General features: G+C 39.6%; 1 protein-coding gene and 1 long non-coding RNA gene across 2 annotated transcripts; both read right to left on the reverse strand.

The window, feature by feature from the left end:
- Positions 1-13,971: 13,971 nt before the first annotated feature.
- LOC109169475 lies at positions 13,972-16,412 on the reverse strand. Its single transcript, XM_019318357.1, has 4 exons — positions 15,915-16,412; positions 15,478-15,773; positions 15,109-15,180; positions 13,972-14,995 (listed from the first exon to the last, which is right to left on the reverse strand). The coding sequence occupies exons 1-4, from the start codon at positions 16,410-16,412 to the stop codon at positions 13,972-13,974; spliced, it is 1,890 nt and encodes a 629-aa protein (XP_019173902.1).
- A 2,296-nt stretch (positions 16,413-18,708) lies between these two features.
- LOC109169495 lies at positions 18,709-18,968 on the reverse strand. Its single transcript, XR_002052229.1, has 2 exons — positions 18,878-18,968; positions 18,709-18,757 (listed from the first exon to the last, which is right to left on the reverse strand). It is a non-coding gene; the product is annotated as an uncharacterized LOC109169495 (long non-coding RNA).
- Between the last annotated feature and the right edge of the window lie 1,179 nt (positions 18,969-20,147).

A 20,147-nucleotide genomic window follows, 5' to 3' on the forward strand; every position in this document is an offset into this window, starting at 1 on the left:
AACTTGCCTCATTACTCTCTAAGTGATGTCTAAGTTTTGCATGTTTTGAAGTGATTTAGGCCATTTTTGTTTAGCCATACCCTTTAAACCTGTCCCTATATATATTTTATCCTTCGTATCCCCATTGTGCCTTTTGTTTGTTCAAATAAGTGCTAAGCACTTATCCCCTCTTTGTGATTGTTTTTCTTTGATTTACCCCATTATTATAACCCTTATCCCGTGGCCAAATATTTCCCTTCCACCCTTGAGAGAATGAAACTTTTATCTTCATCTTTTCCGTAAGAAGAGTTTTATGGAGTTGTGCTATGAAAAAAAGCAGCTAGTGTTACAAATGTTCAAGTGTGGAGGTCATGAAAGTTTGGATTAAAATTATCTTTCTATATCCAAAAGAAGTCCAAAGACAAAGAAAAGAATGAGAAAAAAAAAAAAAAGATTGAAAGTTTTTGAGTTTGGATCCCCACTTTACCAAAGAGATGCTAAGTTCTTAAAAGAAATTTGCTCCTTGGAATTATGATTATCTCATCTCTTCCAAATTTTGAAAAGTTTAGATAAATTGTGACATTCTCTCTTTTTGATTAATTTTTCCATACCACTTCTTTGTTAGCCATCAACCGTAGCCCCATTACAAGCTTAATAAAGTCCTATTTGATCTTAGCATGCACTCTTAGATTTGATCTAGGGGAGTATGAAGGGCAAGCCTATGGGATCTCATTCATGAGTCGTGTCTTGCATAATCTCAACTGAGTACTTGTCCACACTTGATCCTCACATACTTTAAATTCTTGGTACTTGGTTATTGGCTTGGAAATGGGTCTCTTATGTGCCAAACTAATTTGATTCTTGAAGCTTGTTGTTTTGTAGCAAGTTGGTTGGTGGTTTGAAAGGTTGTGCAAGAGAGAGCATGAGTAATTTGTATGTTTTGACTTATGATTTTATTCCTTAGTTTTGTTTGAGGAAAAGCAAAAGCTTAAATGTGAGGGGGTGATGTTATCACATCTGTGCTTGTTTTTATGGTTATTTTGAATCATCCAGTAACTAAGTTCTTTAATTTTGCTTATTTAATACATGTTTTCCTTGCTATTATCATTTAATTATGGTTCGCACTTGTTTTGAATATTTTACGGTGTTTGTTAGTGTTTTTGAACCATTTTAGGTCAAAGATATGACCAAGGGGAGTTCAAGGATGAGTTTGGAGCAATTTTGGATGAGTTCGGGGCCCAGTGGACTCGACACGTTGAAATTTTCCAGTAGCTAATTAATTCTGTGATAAAAACAGACGCCAAAAGTGGTGCGGATAAAAAACAGACGCATAAAGTGGCGCAGCTGGGCAAAATTCAATACAAGCGCGAGATCTCTTTTCCTAATATCAATTGCGCGGATTTCAAGGCTCATATCTCCATATTAAAAGTTAGCAATTCAAGGAATCTTCCAAATTCTAAATATCATTAAAGACGACAATTTCTTTATTTAAATATAGGAATTAGAATTTGAGTCCAATTTGGTACAAGATTCCTATTTCATCTCAACTTTGTACCCACTATAAAATCCCTCCTTCCTCAACCCTAATGGGAGGACGGAGACCGGGAGAATTCAGAGATTCTTGGAGACAAGAAGGAGAAAAATCAAGAGCCACAAGTTGTCTTGGAAAGCAAGAAGAAGACTAGGGAGATTTGGGAAAATCGTCTGGTTAATTCTTGTACTCTTTAGATGATTTGTAATTCTTTATTTATATTTGCTATGTATAATTTAGTCATGCTTGGCTAAATTCTTTAGAGATTCTTGGGTAAAAGTGTTTATGAACCTATGTGTCTGAGCTCTCAATTTCTTTAATATATTATTATTTGGGTTTAATACTTGTGTTGCAATCGTGATAATATTGTTTGATGCTTGTAATTAATGGCCATAGTTACTAGCTTCATAGCCATGTTTGTGTCACCAATGGGAGTTGGGGCATAAATTAGGGCACACACGATTGCACCTAATGGTTGGTCCTTGGGAAAGGGGAACTTATTAGGGGAAGTTTATTCTAGATTGTTGCCAATCGGGAGATGGTAGTAATTAGGAATAATTGAATGCTGATCTTCAATCTTATTGGGTGTTTAAGCCACGGGAGTGGAAATTCACTAGGAATAGAGATTACGGGAGTAATTCGATTCCACTTTGCATTCCCACACAAATCTTAATTCCAAACTAAATATTGCAAACGATAATTGGCACTAGGTGATTAAATACTTGAATCCCATGAATCTCAACTTCTCTCTAATTGTTTTCAAAATCCTGAACCTCTGTTTTATTTTATTTATTTTATGCCAATCAATCATCTAAGTAATTGTTAGGATTAGCTCTAATGAATAAGTTAGTAACTAGTGCTTGATACAACCACTTCCCTGTGGATCGATAACTCGTACTCCGAGAATTATTTGTTTGCAAATATACTATGCATCAGGTTTTCAGGCTAATGTGGCCGTCTCTGGTGATAATGGTGATTCCAACGGTCCTCATCAGTGGTTCCCTGACACTGGTGCTACAAATCATGCTACGCCTGATTCTTCTTTGATGACTTCTGCGACGAGTTATGATGGCCCGGAGACTCTACGAGTCGGCAGTGGTACATGTTTGCCTATTGTTAATGTTGGTTTCGCTTCGTTAGCTACTAATTCTAGGTCCTTAAAGTTACATGATGTTTTGCATGTCCCTGGTCTCTCTTCTTCTTTATTATCTGTTCAGCGCTTTGCGAAAGACAATAATGTTTTCTTTGAGTTTCACCCTCTTTGTTTCTATGTGAAGGACATTTTGACGAAGAAGGTTCTTTTTAAGGGACATGCGTCTGGAGGTCTCTACACATGGCCTGTGTCTTCTGCATCCCCTGCTACATTTGTTGCTGCGCGATCCTCTTACGTTTGGCACATGCGGTTGGGGCACCCTCATTCTCGAGTCTTACGTAAAATTTTAGCGTCTTCGTCTGTTGGTATATTTAATTCTAGTGATCTTCCCTATGTATGTTCCTCTTGTCAATTGGGGAAATCCTCTCGTTTTCCTTTGTCTCGTGTCGAAACTACTAGTACGCATCCTTTGGAATTAATATATTCAGATATTTTGGGCCCTGCGCCATTACTGTCTGTGTCTGGCTTTAAATATTTTGTGTTGTTTGTGGATGATTACACTCGTTATATGTGGTATTATCTCATGCTTGCTAAATCTGATTTGTATGCTATATTTGATAAGTTTCGGTCACTTGTTGAACGTTTTTTTTTTCTCGCAAGATTATTTCTTTTCAATCTGATTTAGGGGGAGAATATAAAAAGCTTGGTTCCACTCTCGCTTCGCTGGGTATTCGTCACAGGTAATCCTGTGCGTATACTCACGAGCAAAATGGTCGAGTGGAACGCAGACATCGTCATGTTATTGAGACAGGGCTGTCATTAATGGCTCAAGCATCTGTCGCATCTCGTTTTTGGGACTATGCTTTTAAAACTGCTGTGTACCTAATTAATCAGATGCATACTCGTGTTCTGTCTGATGAGTCTCCTCACTTCCGTTTGCATCGATCTCCCCCGTCCTACTCTTACTTGCGAGTGTTTGTTTGTTTGTGCTTTCCTGTCCTTCGTCCTTATAATTGCAATAAACTCCAGTTTCGTTCGTCTCCCTGTGTTTTTCTAGGCTAACACTAACAAGGTTTTTATCTGTCGCCACGTGCGATTCGATGAGACTGTGTTTCCCTTTGTTTATCCTATTGCCTCGCAGGTTGCTACACCACGTTCCGAACTGTGGGCTACTGCACCAATTGTTACGTGACGAGGAAGTGGTGTCTCGACCACGGTTATTGATGGCGCTCGGCAGATTGATGAGCCTGTGTCGACCTTTGGTCTGGCTCTGATACCAAATTGAAGCATTGAGCATATAACCATTAATGGCTACATGCTCAACACGCCCCCTCACGTGTGCGGTGGCTTCCAAGCAACACGTGGACCGTAGTCGCTTATCGAGTAGCGCTGTGATTCGAACCCATGACCTTTGGTCTGACTCTGATACCAAATTGAAGCATGTGCTCCATCTCAACTAAAAGCCTAACACTAGTACAAAAAACTACATCTGAGTCACCTGTAAAATACTTTCCGAGTCACTTGCACAGGTGACTCGGATTCCTGTGACGCTGAAAGTGGTTAGCTTTCCGCGACACCCATTAAGGGTGTCGCGGAAAGCTGACCACGAATTTTTTATTTATTTTTATTAGGATTTTCCGAGGCTCGGAAAGTCATTTTGTTATTTAATATCCGCGACATTCACGCGCAGGTGGGTGTCGCGGATATCCACCTTTTTTTTTTCTTTTTCTGATTTCTTCTAAAAATACAATAATTCCTTGATTTTATTTGCTGAAAATAAAACTGTACAGAATTTTCCAAATTCACACAAAAATTTACAAAACCATTAACAACTAATTAAACGTATTTATTCAACAACAAATTCAAACCAACACTAATAACTACGAACACAAATATAATTATATATACTTCACAATATAATTATACAATTCTTTAACAAAACATAAACATAAGTTAATTAATAATAATAAAGATATATAATGTTTAAACCAACTAAAGTTACAAGCACCGATCTACAAAGTATTGTGCCCACAATCACGGATTTCATCTATTTCATTTATGGAGTAGGTAGGCTGTTCAAATATCTACAAAAAATTTAATTTGATCAAATTAGTAAACATATTAATTAATGTATTATAATTCAAATATATATTTAGTTGTATTTAATTTACTTACCTCTTCTAGACAATGAGGCTCTGAATGCTTATTAACGATCTCAAACATGTATCGCAGTATGTAATATCCACATTCAGAACCTCCTGGTTGTTGTGGACACTACAAAATAGATATATATATATATATATATATATATATATATATATATATATATATATATATATATATTCACGTTGATATATATCATATCAAACAATAAATAAAAACAATTAAAACTTTAACATTGTGATTATCAAATAAAATAAAATTTTAATTTTCCCAATTAAATTTGGAAAAACGCTATGGCGAAAGGAGAGAAAAAGTGCGACTTTTTCCGCGCAAGTCTTCTGGCCGGTTTTTCTGGCGCCGGCGAGCCTCGGCCGGCCGTTCTGATTCGGTGAGAAGCCTCGACTCATCGAGGCGAATAAGGTGATGGGTGATCGACTCCCATTCACCATCCAGGAGACCCTGCTCCGCATCCTACCCCTAAGGCTCCTTGGGGGCCTAGGAGGGGGGGGGGGGGGAAAGGCGTGGTCAGATACCGACGTCCCGGTTGCAGAACATGAGCCGGAGGAATGGGCCTCGTGATCTGAATCAGAGTCCGAGGACCTAGGCCTAGTAGGCATTGGCTCGGTAAGACGTCGGCTTAGTCACACCAGAAAAGGGGGGGATCCCTCTCGTTCGGCTCTGGGAGTTTTGTCGTCTGTATGAGACTACTCGTCTGGAATGTGAGGGGAGTGTCCTCCCGGGGTTCTGCTTGTAGAATCCGTGTACTGTTGAGAATGCATGCACCTTTTATATTATGTCTACTCGAGCCTTTCAGTTTGCCTGACTGGCTTGAGTTTTTCAGGATTCGTTTTAATTTTGATAATGTTTTTTGCTTCTGATAATAATAAAATTTGGCTTTTTTGGAATAATGATTTGGCAGTAACATTTGAGAGTCAGACTGAGCAGTGCGTCATGATTTCTTGTGTGCACTCTACGGTTCTCACGCCTTTTTGGCTCTCATTTGTTTATGCCAAAACCAAGGAACGCCTTCGGGACCCGTTATGGGTTGAGCTGAAAGCTGTATTTTCTATGATTCCCGGGGGGGTTCCTTGGTCAGTTGCAGGAGATTTTAATTGCTTGTTAAGTGTGGATGAGAAAAAAGGTGGGCTTCCGTATTCACATCGGAAGACTACTGATTTTCAGGAGTGTATCAGTGCGTGCGACTTGATTGATGCGACCTATTACGGTTCCTGTTTCACCTAGTGGAATGGGCGACGTAAGGAGGCGGCTATATGGATGCGTTTGGACCGGTTCCTTTATACTTCGGTGTGGGAATCGGTGTTCAGAACATCTGTACGGCATCTGTCAAAGTCCACATCTGACCACAGTCCGCTTTTAATATCTTGTGATTTGTTGAGTACGCAGGTGGTACCGAAGCACTTTGTTTTACTGAACGTGTGGATTAAACACGAAGATTTCTTGAGGGTGGTGCGTGATAGCTGGCAGGTTCCTGTTGAGGGGGCCCCTATGTTTGTGATTGCCACCAAGTTGAACAGGCTCAGTAAGGTTTTGAGCAGGTGGAGCAAGACTGTGTTTGGGGATATTTTTGTGAAGCTCCGTGAGTATGAGGATAGTATTCAGACCCTAGAAGCTGCCTTACAGCAACACCCTAATGACGAAAATACTTTGTTTGAATATAAAAAGGGTGTTGCTTTTTTACAAAAACAGATTGCAATTGAGGAAGAATTTTGGCGGCAAAAGGCGCGTATCACCGAGGTCCAGGATGGGGACAGAAACTCCCGGTTCTTTCACTCTGTTGTTAAGGAACGCAGGCGTAAGCTATATATACACAGGGTTAAAGATAGTGGCGGTGTGTGGTTGGAAGATAGGCAGGGGATTACTAATCAGGCAGTCTCTTTCTTTGAGCATATGTTCACCGCGGAGATTGGGGGTTTTGATTTGGCTAGATTGGAGTGTGTCCCACGAATGGTTACAGAGGAAGATAATGAGTTATTGACGGCCGTGCCAGAAGTGGAGGAGGTGAGGGCGGTGGTAATGCAGATGAACTCTACGAGCGCAGCAAGGCCGGATGGTTTCTCGGGGGCCTTTTATAAGGCATGTTGGGATATTATTCAGGATGATGTAGTCAGTATGGTTCGGAGTTACTTTGTAGGACGGGAATTCACCAGGGCTATCACGCACACATCCATTGTCCTTCTGCCGAAGAAGCCGAGTCCAGAAACCTTTGCAGATTATAGGCCTATTAGTTTGTGTAACTTCAGTAGTAAGCTGATCACGAAGCTCATGGTAGTTCGAATGGCTACAGTTTTGCCCCAGGTGTTGTCACCGCAGCAGAGTGGGTTTGTAACTGGTCGGTCTATTACAGATAATGTGCTTTTGGCGTCCGAGATGTGCCATGGATTGAGTTTGCAGAACCGGGACATAGTGCTTAAGCTGGACATGGCTAAGGCATATGACCAGGTATCGTGGTTTTTTCTGACTTCGGTGATGCGCCGCCTAGGTTTCAGTGAAGTCTGGATTGACATGGTGTTCCGGGCTGTGTCTAATGTTTGGTATTCAGTGATAGTAAATGGAGTCAAGGAAGGCTTCTTTACATCTACGCGGGGACTCAGACAGGGGGATCCATTGTCCCCGACTTTGTTTGTGATTACAGCTGAAGTCCTGTCCGTTTACCTTGCTCGGGTGTATGATGGCACTATGGTGCCTCGGTTTACACAGCCGACAGGGACACCACATATACATCACCTGGCCTATGCGGATGATGTAATTATTTTTAGCACGGCCAGGTTGGGAGCAATTCAGGAGGTAATTAATGCTTTGAAGGAGTACGAGGAGATATCGGGACAGTCGGTGAGCTTTCAGAATAGTGCTTTTTACATGCACCCTCGTACTCCAGCTCGTGAGATTGATGAGATTCGCAGGGCAACAGGTTGTGTACATAAACAGTTTCCATTTACTTACTTGGGTTGCCCTGTGTATATTGGCCGCAAGAAATGTATATATTTTGCCTCGGTGGTTGATAAAGTAAAGGCTAGATGTTTGAGTTGGCAACGCCGAGTGCTTTCAAAGGGCGGGAAGGCAATTTTGATATCCTCAGTCTTGCAGGCCATACCATTGCACTTATTCTCGGCCTGCGCACCGCCTAAGCAGGTCATTCGGGACTTGGAAAGATGTTATGCTCGCTTCTTCTGGAAACAGTCAGGCGGCGCCCGGTATCATTGGAGTTCTTGGAAAACTCTTTCTCGTCCTAAAAAGGAGGGGGGAGTGGGGTTCTTAGACTTGGATTTGATGGCAAGGGCGGCCAGTGCCAAATTGTGGTGGAATTTTCGGACAGAACACACGCTTTGGTCAGATTTTATGAGGGCTAAATACTGCCGTCGGGTTCACCCGGTTGCCTAGTTAGTCCAGACTACTGATTCACACACCTGGAAGCGGATGTTGACAGTACGTGATGAGGTTGAGAGGGTTCTGACTTGGCGGTTGTTCCAAGGCCGGGTTAATTTCTGGTGGGACAACTGGTCAGGTTTGGGCCCGCTCGGCGGACTTTATCCACACCGGGGGGTTTCCTACTCCCGGGATTTGCTTCTAGACTATGTGCGGGATGGTAGGCTTGATCTGGCTGGCCATGATGACTTGGCTTATGCAGGGATTAATGCGGACTTGTCCCGAATGGGGCAGGGTCCGCATGATATCCCGCTCTGGACCGTGGCGTCCGATGGTATGTTTTCTTATTCCTCTGCTAAGGCCTTTCTTAGGCCTGCTCTGCCCATTGCACCGGACCCTCTCTTAGCTAAGTGTTGGCGCAAGCACCTCCCTTTTAAGGTGTCCTTCCTGGCTTGGAGAGTGTTCCGAGGGCGGCTTCCTACGGATGACATCTTGGCTCGCTTCGGTCAAGTGATCGTTTCGAGGTGTTGGTGTTGTCCGGCCCCGGTTCCTGAGTCTATTGATCATATTTTTTATTCTGGGGAAACGACAAAAGCTGTCTGGAGATATGTTTTGGCGTCCCTCGGCCTCTATTCGCGACACCGGAGTCTTTGGACTTTAATTGTGGGATGGGGCCGGAGGGGGACGCGTAACCCTCTTTTGTCTTTTGTTGTTAGCAGGTTGCCGTATCTGGTATTGTGGGAGATGTGGAAGCACCGTAATGGGTGCATGCATGGCCGAGATACTCCCAGCATTCCACGAGTGATGCATGGGGTAGCAAAGGGGGTGGCGGAATGTCTGTTTAGGCGGTGGCCTATGCAGCATATCCTGCCCTCTAATTGGAGGACTGTTGTGGCATACTTGGAGGCACACGTGCCGAGGCGTGTTGTTAGGACGGTCAGGTGGTCTCCTCCTGCTGCCGGTGCTTTAAAGATTAATTTATCTTTGTCTTTGGCAGTAGGGGGGCTGCAGCCGTGGTGCGCAACCAGGAGGGTGGCTTTTGTTATGGGGTTGCGTGGTCTAGACATGGGGAGCACGCTTGGGGCATGTTCCGGGTCTTGTTCTCCTGTCTGGAATGGTGCCTGGCCAGGGGAAATACAGTGTTGGATATAGAGTCCACTTGGGCGGAGTTGGCTAGCTATGTTGATGTTTCTGTGCGCCCGTCGTGGGTTCTGGATAATGTGGTTTCCAGGCTCCGTTTCCTGTGTTCCTGTGGGGTAGTTACTGCTGCCGTGTGCCCGTCTAGGGCCAATCTACCTGCACAGGCGTTAGCTGATTGGGTGGTTGGTAAGCCGGGGGTGGCCGTCTTTCGGAACCTCAATGATCTGCCGCGTAGGGTTCGTTCGTTAATGATACATGATGATGTGCCCTATGTGTTTTTTTGAGATTGATGATCCCCTGTGATTGTGTTAGTACTTCCTGCTGTATGTTTGTTTGAAAGTGAAAAAAGCAGTAATGAAAAGAAAAAGAAAAGAGAAAAAGAAAAGGAAAAAAAATAAAAAGAAGAAAAAAGGAAAGAAGAAAGGAAGAATGAATGAAAAAGAAAAGAAAAAGAAGAATGAAAAGAAATGGAGTGAAAAAGAAATGGAGTGAAAAGAATTGGAGTGGGAAAGATTTAGAGTGCAAAAGAATTGGAGTGAAAAAACGAGAGTTGGAAAGGCAAAAGAAAGAGTTGACGTGAGCTTTAAACAGAGAGTGTGTGAGGTTTTTGGAGGCCATGAAGTCCTGCTTGCAGGATCGAGCCCCAACGCAAGGTGTTGGCGGTACAACATGGCACCCTAGTCCGGGCTGAACGGTGCACCGTGCAGGACTAGTCAAATCCGTTGACCTGGTCAGACTTGCTGATGGCCAATAGTAGCTGAGCTCCTTCTGGACTCCGGGGGGGACGGGCTATTATTTGGGGGTTGCTTTTTGTTCGCGTCAGCCTGTTAAAACCTTAAACACTCGCCCGAGGAAGAAAGTTGAAATAGTTGGGTCATGGGAACAGGATACTTGCTTGTTCTATCTTGTTTCTATTTCTGCAGGTGCTGTTTCTCTGACCTCCGAGGCGTGTGCTGGTCTATAGGCTTTTTTGGTTTCGCCTTTGCACACATTTTTTGAGATAGACCAGGCCTCAACGTTGGTGCAAGCGGTAAGAAATTGCATCCTAGCCCGGGCTGAACGGTGGCCGGGTAGGGGTTTTTCAAATCCATTGGCGGTCGTCCAGGCTTGCTGCTGGCCCATAGTAGCTAATCCCGTTAGGGTTGGTTCTGGTTCGTGCTGGTGCTGATCGGGAGTTCCTACTATTGGCTGCCTTGTGTTTTGTTGTTTTGATTATTGGCCTGTGATTTACCATGACTTAGGCCTGCGTGCCGCTGTTTCTGACTATTGTTAGGCCTTCTATCATATTTGCTGGGTGGTATATTATTGCTTTTTACAGGGCAGTCAATAGCATCCCAGGAGATGTTACAGTCGTGGTTCGGTTAGGTTGCATTATAGTGCAGAGTCGCTGTGGTGCAACTTGCAGGGAGAGTGCTATGGCTGTGGCATGCAAGGTGTCTGTGCCTTGCTATTGAGCTTCATGTTTATATGGTGGACTGTGAAGCAGTTGGGCTACACGTTTATTATATTTTGGAGCAGCTTCGCAGTTTACTTGGCTTGAATTTATATTCAGATGGTTTATGCTCTATTATGCATTCTAGTTAGCAATAGCTAGTATGGGACTTGGGGCGTTTATGTTAGAGCCCCGGGGGCCTTTTTTATGTAATCTCGTTTTATTTACTTTACTTAGATTAGTTAGTTGGATTTAGGCCATGTGGGGCCTAAGTCCTTTCTGGATTATTGGTTTAGGCCATTTTATTACTTAATAAAGTTCACTTAAAAAAAAAAAATTGTGATCATCAAATAAAATTAAATTTTAATTAAAAAAAAAAAAAACTTTAACTTGAACTTTAACTTCATACTCTGCATTCTTTCCAATCAACCGTTCTAATTCCTCGTCCAGGAACAGATCGAAATGCCCTATATTAATAACAAACATTCGTATCAATTTATATATAACATAATAACATTTAAAATACATATATTGATTTTTTTACTTACATATTCACAAAAACTTTAACAGCAAGGTTGCGATCCACACTTTTCAAAGGATCAAACACATACACCGTTTTAGAAGGTGGGCTAATCACGATGAGTATCCAATGATTACTACATTTACAATATATATATATATATATATATATATATATATATATATATATATATATATATATATATATATATATATATATATATATTAAAATTCTAATATCAAAAACTTCCATTAAAGTTATTAAATTATATAAATTAATTAGTAAAGTAAAAGACTTACTTTTGATGATATGGTGTCAATATGAATTGTTGATCCTTGTGTTTATCCATAACCTAAATTAGATATTGTGTAACCACAACAGAATTTAAGTTAACCATATCTGCTGAAATTTGTGTTGGACACGCAGACCCAATAGATGTCACTCCAAGCTGCTTACACAGCTTATTCAAAAACCTAAAAAATACGTACAAATAAAAAATTTCAATAAACTTAAAAAACAAATGTATATAAAACACATGAACAATTTAAAACTTACATCATAAACACTTGTATAATCGAGACATCGAGCCAATTCATTGTCAACAAATCCTGTATATCCTCCATCATCACATAAACACCATTCACGTTTGCATGATGGAAGAGTGACAAATCTAAGTCCAAGTCAATGCAGTCTTTGTCAACAGGATATGATAACAACGTACTGACAAGCTGCTTGCAGTATGTCCCCAAAAGCAAAAAGACATTATCACCAACAATTGGAGATCGTGTAGCAGTAGCAGATTGCTCAGCACTTTGATCCCTCATTTGCTTATTTTTTCTTTGTGGACTTACTTTGACATTTTCCTACCAATTAAGAGCAACCAATAATTGAAAGCAATATAATGTCAATCATCATAACAGGCAAAAGATAACATTTGAATATAACAAAAGTGTTTATAAAACAACTAGAAGTTTAACAACTAGAATGCATACCTCATCTAAAATAACTAAATGAGTAGGCTATTGTGTGTTACTCCAAAGTATATGTCCCAAAGTGGTATACTACAATGTTATATATATATATATATATATATATATATATATATATATATATATATATATATATATGTTAGGTTTAAATACAAGAAAATAATATTTTGATTATAAAATAATTTTTAATATTACCTTAATTGTGGTTAGTGGATATACATCAACCGAATGACAGCTGCTTCGAGTCGGAGGTTGATCATACCCAGCATAAGCACTTTGAGGAGTGTCAATCGAAACTCCTTGTGGACCTTGGTGGTTAGCTGACATGTTATATATGCAGTTGCTGGGTGACCATGTTAATCTGGGGTTGCACCTCCGACAATGTATTTTGTCTGACCTTTTCCATCATCTGTTGGACTTCATCAGTAGACATCATCCCCTTTAGTGTGCCCTGTTTCTGCTCTGGTCTACCAAATACTTGTCGAATGGTGGAGTACGAACCAACTCCTCTTACTGAACCCGAACCCCCTTTATCTTCTGATTTATCAAGAACTGTAGACAATATGTCATGATGTCTGTTCGGTTGAAATGTCCCTTGATTAACTTCATCACATTTTTGTATCTGTTCTAATAAATTAGATAAAGTTAAGTATTAGTATTTTTAAGCATATTATATATTCTTATAACAATTTTTAAAAAATAGTACTTACAATTTTATGAAACACCTCTTGTGTTTTCTCATTCGGAATGAAATAACATCCTTCTTTTGACTTCTTAACTCTTGCTCGTACCCAATCGAAACTGCGTTCTTCGGAAAGTAATGACGAGCTAACAGAAGCACATGAAGATTGTGAAGATAACGGGTCTGACATCTTCCACTCTGCTTGTTTGCCAACATATCCAGCAGAACCTAGAAAGTGTGGATGCTCATTGCATGCTTGCCTTTGTTTTGCCTTCTCACTTTTCTCCTATAATTTCAATGATATGTTAATATTAATAAAACACTTGAACTAATTATAATAAAATGAAATAAACATACCTTGAATGCCTTACTCTCACGATGTGCAACAAATTTCGCCCAAATCTCCTCAGTTATGAAGTCATAGAGTTGCGCAGGAGAATCATAGTTTGGGTGCTTATTGATAATATATTCATGCTTCAATCTACTTTTGAAGTCTCTCCATCTCTTCGATGCAACTTTCAATACAAGCTTCTTCTTTGTATCATCTTCAAGGCAAAATTGTGCCTGAATAACAACAACATAAGCATAAGCAATAACAATAGTTGATAATTAAACTTATATCACTAATTAACAATTAATGTAAAGTTATTAGATACCTTAACATCTGTCCAAATTGAATCTTTGATCCTTCCTTCTACTTTGTCCCAATTTTCGATGTTGATATCTACTCTACCACGAACCACAGCCCCAACATAAGATGCAAACTTCTTGCTATATGATCCAACCGGCCTATTATATTTATCAAACTGAATTGATACTTCTTCTTTTGCCTTTTTCTTATTGAAGTTTTTACATGCATTCAGACCTCTTCTTTTAGGTTTTTCTTTAAGGGCTGAACTAGAAGTTTCTCTAGTTTGATCACTCATGGTTGTCTATATATACCTGCACATGCAAAATATATGTATAAATATCAATAAACATATTATATTGCATTTCAATTCCAATAAAATACCAAACAAAAGTTATTGTCAACAACTTATGAATCTTACAACAAAAAATTATGATGCACGTTGGTCAACCCACAATCCTTCTTCATGATCACTACGCATGTAACTAATTTCAAGGTTATCTTCATCTGAAGATAAAGACTGAATACCAATTGAAAGTGGAGGATTTTCATCAAAATGATCATACTCTTCTTCATCAACATCTCCAACACCAACAATACTTCTCTTACCTTGTAAGACAATTGACCACTTGTTATCAACAGGATCAGAAACATAAAACACTTGTTTTGCTTGAGATGCAAGTATAAATGGTTCATCATGATAACCCAACCGACTAAAATCAACCAAAGTAAAACCCAATTCATCTATCTGAACACCTCTTCTATTATCAACCCAATTACAACGGAATAGAGGAATTTTAAATACATTGTAATCAAGTTCCCAAATTTCTTCAATCACACCATAGTAAGACATAGCAACATCAATTGGTTTAGTATCTTTAGCACTTGAATAATCTTTTGATATTGCTACTAATGTAACCCCACTATTTTGCACCACACTCTTTTCATCTTGTCGTTTGGTGTAAAATGTATATCCATTTATGTCATAACCTTCATAACAACTCACAAGTAATGTAGGTCCAAATGATAACCATTTTATGGTTTCACTGAAATTATTTGGCACTTGAGATAGCTCTTCCATCACAGTATCATTGAACCATCTTATGAAAGTGCGATTGTGTTCAATAGCCACCCATCTTTCACCCTTTGAAGGATTTTGTTGTCTTATCATGGACATGTGTTGGTCCAAGTACGGATGAACCTCAGTAAGGTGTTCCAATACGAGATGATGTGCCTTATCTCGCAAGTTTGTAGGCGGAACAAATGATTTGTATCCAATAGTACCTTTCCCACTGAGTTTTCCTTCATGAAGAGGCTTGGGAACACCAATAGACTCAACACCAGCTAAATAATCAGTACAAAACTCAATTGCTTCTTCAGAACTATAACCTTCAATTATACTTCCTTCAGGTCGATATTTGTTTCTCACATATCCTTTCAATATTCCTATGTATCTTTCAAACGGATACATATATCTCATAAAAACCGGACCAGTGATCTTAATTCCCCTCACTAAGTGAACAATCAAGTGCACCATAATATCAAAAAAAAAGATGGGGGAAAATACATTTCAAGTTGACACAAAGTAACAACCACTTCAGCCTGCAAAGCATCTAACACATCTATGTCAACAACTTTACTGCAAATAGCATTGAAAAAGAAACAAAGTTTTGTTATAGCTTGCCTAACATGTTTTGGTAAAACATCTCGAATAGCAATAGGTAACATGTGCTGCATTAATACATGACAATCATGAGACTTCATGCCAACCAATTTAAGGTCCTTCATTGACACAAGTTTTTTAATATTCGATGAATAACCGGAAGGAACCTTGACAGCATTTAAGCAAGCACAAAAACTTGTTTTCTCTTTTTTGGACAAAGTATGACAAGATGGAGGTAAGTATGTTCGTTTTCCTTATTCTTGTGGTGCTAACTTCTCCCGTATTCCCATTTCAACCATATCCTTTCTCACTTTAATACCATCTTTTGTCTTTCCCTGAATGTTCAACAGTGTTCCAATAATGCTGTCACAAACATTTTTCTCAATATGCATCACATCAAGACAATGTCTAACTGCTAAGTGCTTCAAATATGGTAGATCCCAAAATATAGACCTCTTCTTCCAGAGAGTCTTCTGAGTAGTCTTACACATTTTGCCAAAAGCAACATCAACATTTTTAACACGTCCATAGACCGCATGTCCAGATAAAGGCAAACGTGCTACTCCAGTCTATGATTTTCCATTGAAAGCTTTTTTCTTCTTTCGATAAGGATGATCAATTGGGAGAAATGTCCTATGACTCATGAACACATTTTTTTTACTATTACTCAACCATAGATTGGTTGTTTCATATTCACAAATAGGACATGCCTTTGCTCCTTTATTAGTATAACCTGATAGGTTACCATAAGCTGGAAAATCATTTACGGTGCAAAAGATCATTGCACGTAAGGTAAAACTACTTTGACTGTAAGCATCATACACCGGCACACCATCATTCCATAATATTTTTAAATCTTCAATAAGTGGCGCTAGATATACATCTATGTCATTTCCTGGTTGTTTAGGCCCTGATATTAACAAGGACAACATGATGTATTTTCGCTTCATACACAACCAAGGTGGAAGATTGTAGACTGCCAAAAGGACAGGCCAAGTACTGTGTCGACTACTCATGTTACCATGAGGATTCATTCCATCCGTACATAATCCAAGTCTAAGATTCCTGTTTTCAGTACCGAATTCAGGCCAGCTCCTATCAATATTCCTCCATTGTGGTGAATCGGCTGGATGTCTTAGTTTTCCATCATTTTTTCTTCCAATAGCATGCCATTGCAAATTTTTGGCATCCCTTGGATTAGCAAACATGCGTTTAAATCTTGGTATTACGGGTAAATACCATAACACTTTCGCTGGTGGACCTTTCTTATCCTTACACACATCACCAACATTTTTCCTTTTATAACGTGATGACCCACACTTTGGACACACATGCAAGTCTTTGTATTCTTTCCAATACAATATACAATCATTCGGACATGCATGTATCCTCTCAATGTCCATACCCAACGGACACAACAACTTCTTTGCTTCGTAAGTTGAATTCGGAAGTTCATTATCACTAGGAAGCATATCTTTTATTAGTTCTAATAATCCCGTGAAACTCTTATCACTCCATCCATTCTTTTCTTTTAAACTATATAATTTAAGCATACCAGATAACTTAGTATATTTGGCACACCCAATGAACAAAGGTTTTTCAGCATTATCAAACAAGCATTTAAATTCAGGAGGCATTTCACTAAAATCTCCCTGCATATCACGCATCATTTCATCTATTCAGTCATTAATTTCATCACCCTCATCATTGTTAACTTGAGTTTCATCATTCTGCTCGTTATCTGCCTGAGTTTGACTATTTGCTTGAGTTTCACTCTTTGCATGAGTTTCCCTAACACTTGTACTAGGAGGTAAGCTTTCACCATGCCATATCCATCTATTGTACTCTTCCTTAAAGCCACGGCGTATCAAATGGATCTTCACTTCCTTAGAACTGCGATATCTTTTAAAATTTTTGCAATCACAACACGGTCACGTTATAAAATATTCCGCGTTTTTGTTTTTATTTTCTTCAGCATATTGTATAAACTCTTGAACCCCTTGTGTATATTTGAGTGTACTGCGTTTCTCATACATCCAACTCCGATCCATATTTGTCAATTGATAATACTATGAATATCATATATGAATACTCGATTATGGACGCATTTTGAAACGATATTATTACAATTTTTAGCCTTTCACTTATATAATCGAAGATCCTCCCTAAATCCACTCAATCTTAAAGCTGTATCCTATACTGAAAGAGAGTATTCCTACTCCACTTATGCTAAACTTACTGTATCAATACTCTATAACACTTATAATCTTGCTGGTCTAAATTTTCAATAGCATATCTGTTGCATTTCTGGCATTGGCTTGTTTTCAGTCCATTTAATAAGGTTGTTATGGCTGTTAGTTTCTAAGTGATAAAGTGATTAATCTATTGTTATTAATAATATCAAAGTATTTAGTATGAAAAGGGATAACCTTAGTGGAATCACTTTCCAAGTCTGAATACGAATAAAAAGACGCTAATGTTATACAGCTGTGGATGGATGGATCACTTTAATATGGATGGATTATCAAATATCTACATAGTTATAGCCATCTTATAAAATGAATACATGGAGGGGGTTGAGCTTGTCATCATTTAATGTGGATGGATAACTACACAAAATCTCTCTTCTCCACTTCAAAAAGTAAAACTTGAATACATTGCCAAAGAGTCGGACAAATCTCTCAACTGTAATGGTTTGGACACTTTTGGACCTACCACTGAATTTGCACGGAAAATTTAAATAAAACAAAATTTGGACTGTATTTTTGTCATTTAATTCCAAAATCTCTTAAATCTCCATAACTGAAGATTTTGATCCTTGGAAACTCCACATCCCGCTCTTCTAAAAACATACTACTTTGCAACAAGTTCATCTAATAATCTAAAATTCTCAAAGAAATATGTATCTACAATCTTGTAGATCACACACTCTTATTATAACTATTTTATTTTTAATAGTATAATTTTTCTTGAAAAATATAAAAATGATAGTAGGAAAAAAAAAAGAGATAAAAAATGTAAAGATAGTTGTAACATGTAGTGGTGGAAATGGGATAACAAATAAAATGTGATTTGTACAAAAACTTAAGGGTAACTGAATTTTTTTTAAAAAAATTTGCTTAGCAAATGGATCTAAAAGCTAAAAGTTAGCTTCTCATAACCTATAAGCTAGCTTATCATGGCTGCCAAACACACTCATGACTCATTAAGTGGAAGTACCACTATACTTTGAAGAACCAAAGGCAGAATGATTTCAAAATTTAATGAATTAATGTCAAACCAATAATAGCGTTAACATATTCCACTACAACAAATAAAAGAGATCAGCAACACTTCAATATTCTTCTGATTTTGTGATAAACATGATAAACTCAGTATCATCTTATAGTCCTAGAAGTTTCAAAAGATGAAGCAAAATGGATGACAAGAAATTAGTAAAAGTACGTACTTGCACAATTTCATTTAGGTCATCTTCCCTCTGCAGAACCTCTCGAGCTTTTGTTCTTATGTTAATGAAATCAGGATCAAACTTTTCATAAAAGGACTCCAGTGCCTGGGCAAGTTTTAACAAACATAGTGCAATGCTTTCTCAATAAGCATAATGATCCAAGGAAAAGGCTAGTTTAGATTTTACTGAAATTATGCATATGTTAAAAGCAATTAGAAAACGCACCCCTGAGTACTTTGAGTAGGAAATCAGCCAATTTACAGAAGGAAAATGCTTTCTTTGTGCCAATTTCTTGTCCAGGCCCCAAAAAACCTGAGTGAATCTTATTTCAAGTTATTTGACATTAGTATTGTTGGTTTTAGGGTTTTTGGGCCCAGGGAGGTCCAACACAACCTTAGTTGGTGGATTCACCTTTCAAAAAATGGAAAGGAATGAGTTTTCTTAGTGAATGGAATATCTATTCTTTAGGCATGGACTCGCCGCCTTTTTACAACCTCGGAGGGGCCTTTTATAGTAGGCCTCCCTTGAATTTGACCTTAAAACATACATTTAAGGCTTTAATTAGCCGGTTAATTACTAGTTATTCTTAAGGTTCGTTGGGCTACCGTTACTGGGCCTCCCAACGGCTCTTTGACTGGGCTCTTTAACGCCCCTTTAAATGCTTCCAACGGCTCTTTGCTCCCTGCGCCGACCGAGTCCTTGCTCCGACCTCGGGGTCGGGCCGACTTCCCGACTCGGTCCATGCCTCTCCCGGGCTTTCCTTCTTTTGGGCCTGGCCTCTTCCTTTCCCTGAGCCGCTCTCTTGGGCTTCTTACTTCCTTGGGCTTCCAGGCTTTTGGGCCCGGGGTCCACACCCCATCAGCTAGTCCCTCACTTTTCAATATTCAGTCTTCTTACTCGAATGTTGGAAAGTAACCGCATCCCCTTTGTCAATCCCAGAAATCTTTTCTAATCCTCTATCTTTAATAACTGGATAACGCCCGGATCCTGTGCGATCTGCCTGATTCACCGGGTCCGTTTTAACCCTCTCCTTCTTTCCTCAGGCTGAAAAATAGCATTCTGGCTTCTTGGTTTTTTCCTCACCTCCTCAATCAATATGGGTCGTGCGCTCTCCCATAAAAGGAAAAAGATCGACTTCGGGTCGCCGCCTCGCCCCCCTCCTTTCAAGCGGTCGAGGCTAGAGAAAGGCAAGAAGAAAGCTCACAGACCCCTCCTCCCAGAGGCATCATTCCAGCTCTGCTTCTTCTGATTTGCGGATGGCGACTGAGGTTCCGCCTCCCGTGAAGGACTCTTCTTCTCCGATCGACCCTCCGCCCCAGACCAAGGCTCGTGTCACGGCCCAGGACGGAACTTTCGTCGAGGTAGCGGTCCCGGAGCGACTAACTTTTAAGATGACGTTCACTATTCCTCTGGATGACCTTGGCGGGCCGGCTACCGACCTAACGACTAATGTTGACTTTGCTCGTTATCTCGAGCTGTACCCTAATGATGAAGC

Source organism: Ipomoea nil, unplaced genomic scaffold (genome assembly GCF_001879475.1).
Source record: "Ipomoea nil cultivar Tokyo-kokei standard unplaced genomic scaffold, Asagao_1.1 scaffold3314, whole genome shotgun sequence".
NCBI lineage: Eukaryota > Viridiplantae > Streptophyta > Magnoliopsida > Solanales > Convolvulaceae > Ipomoea > Ipomoea nil.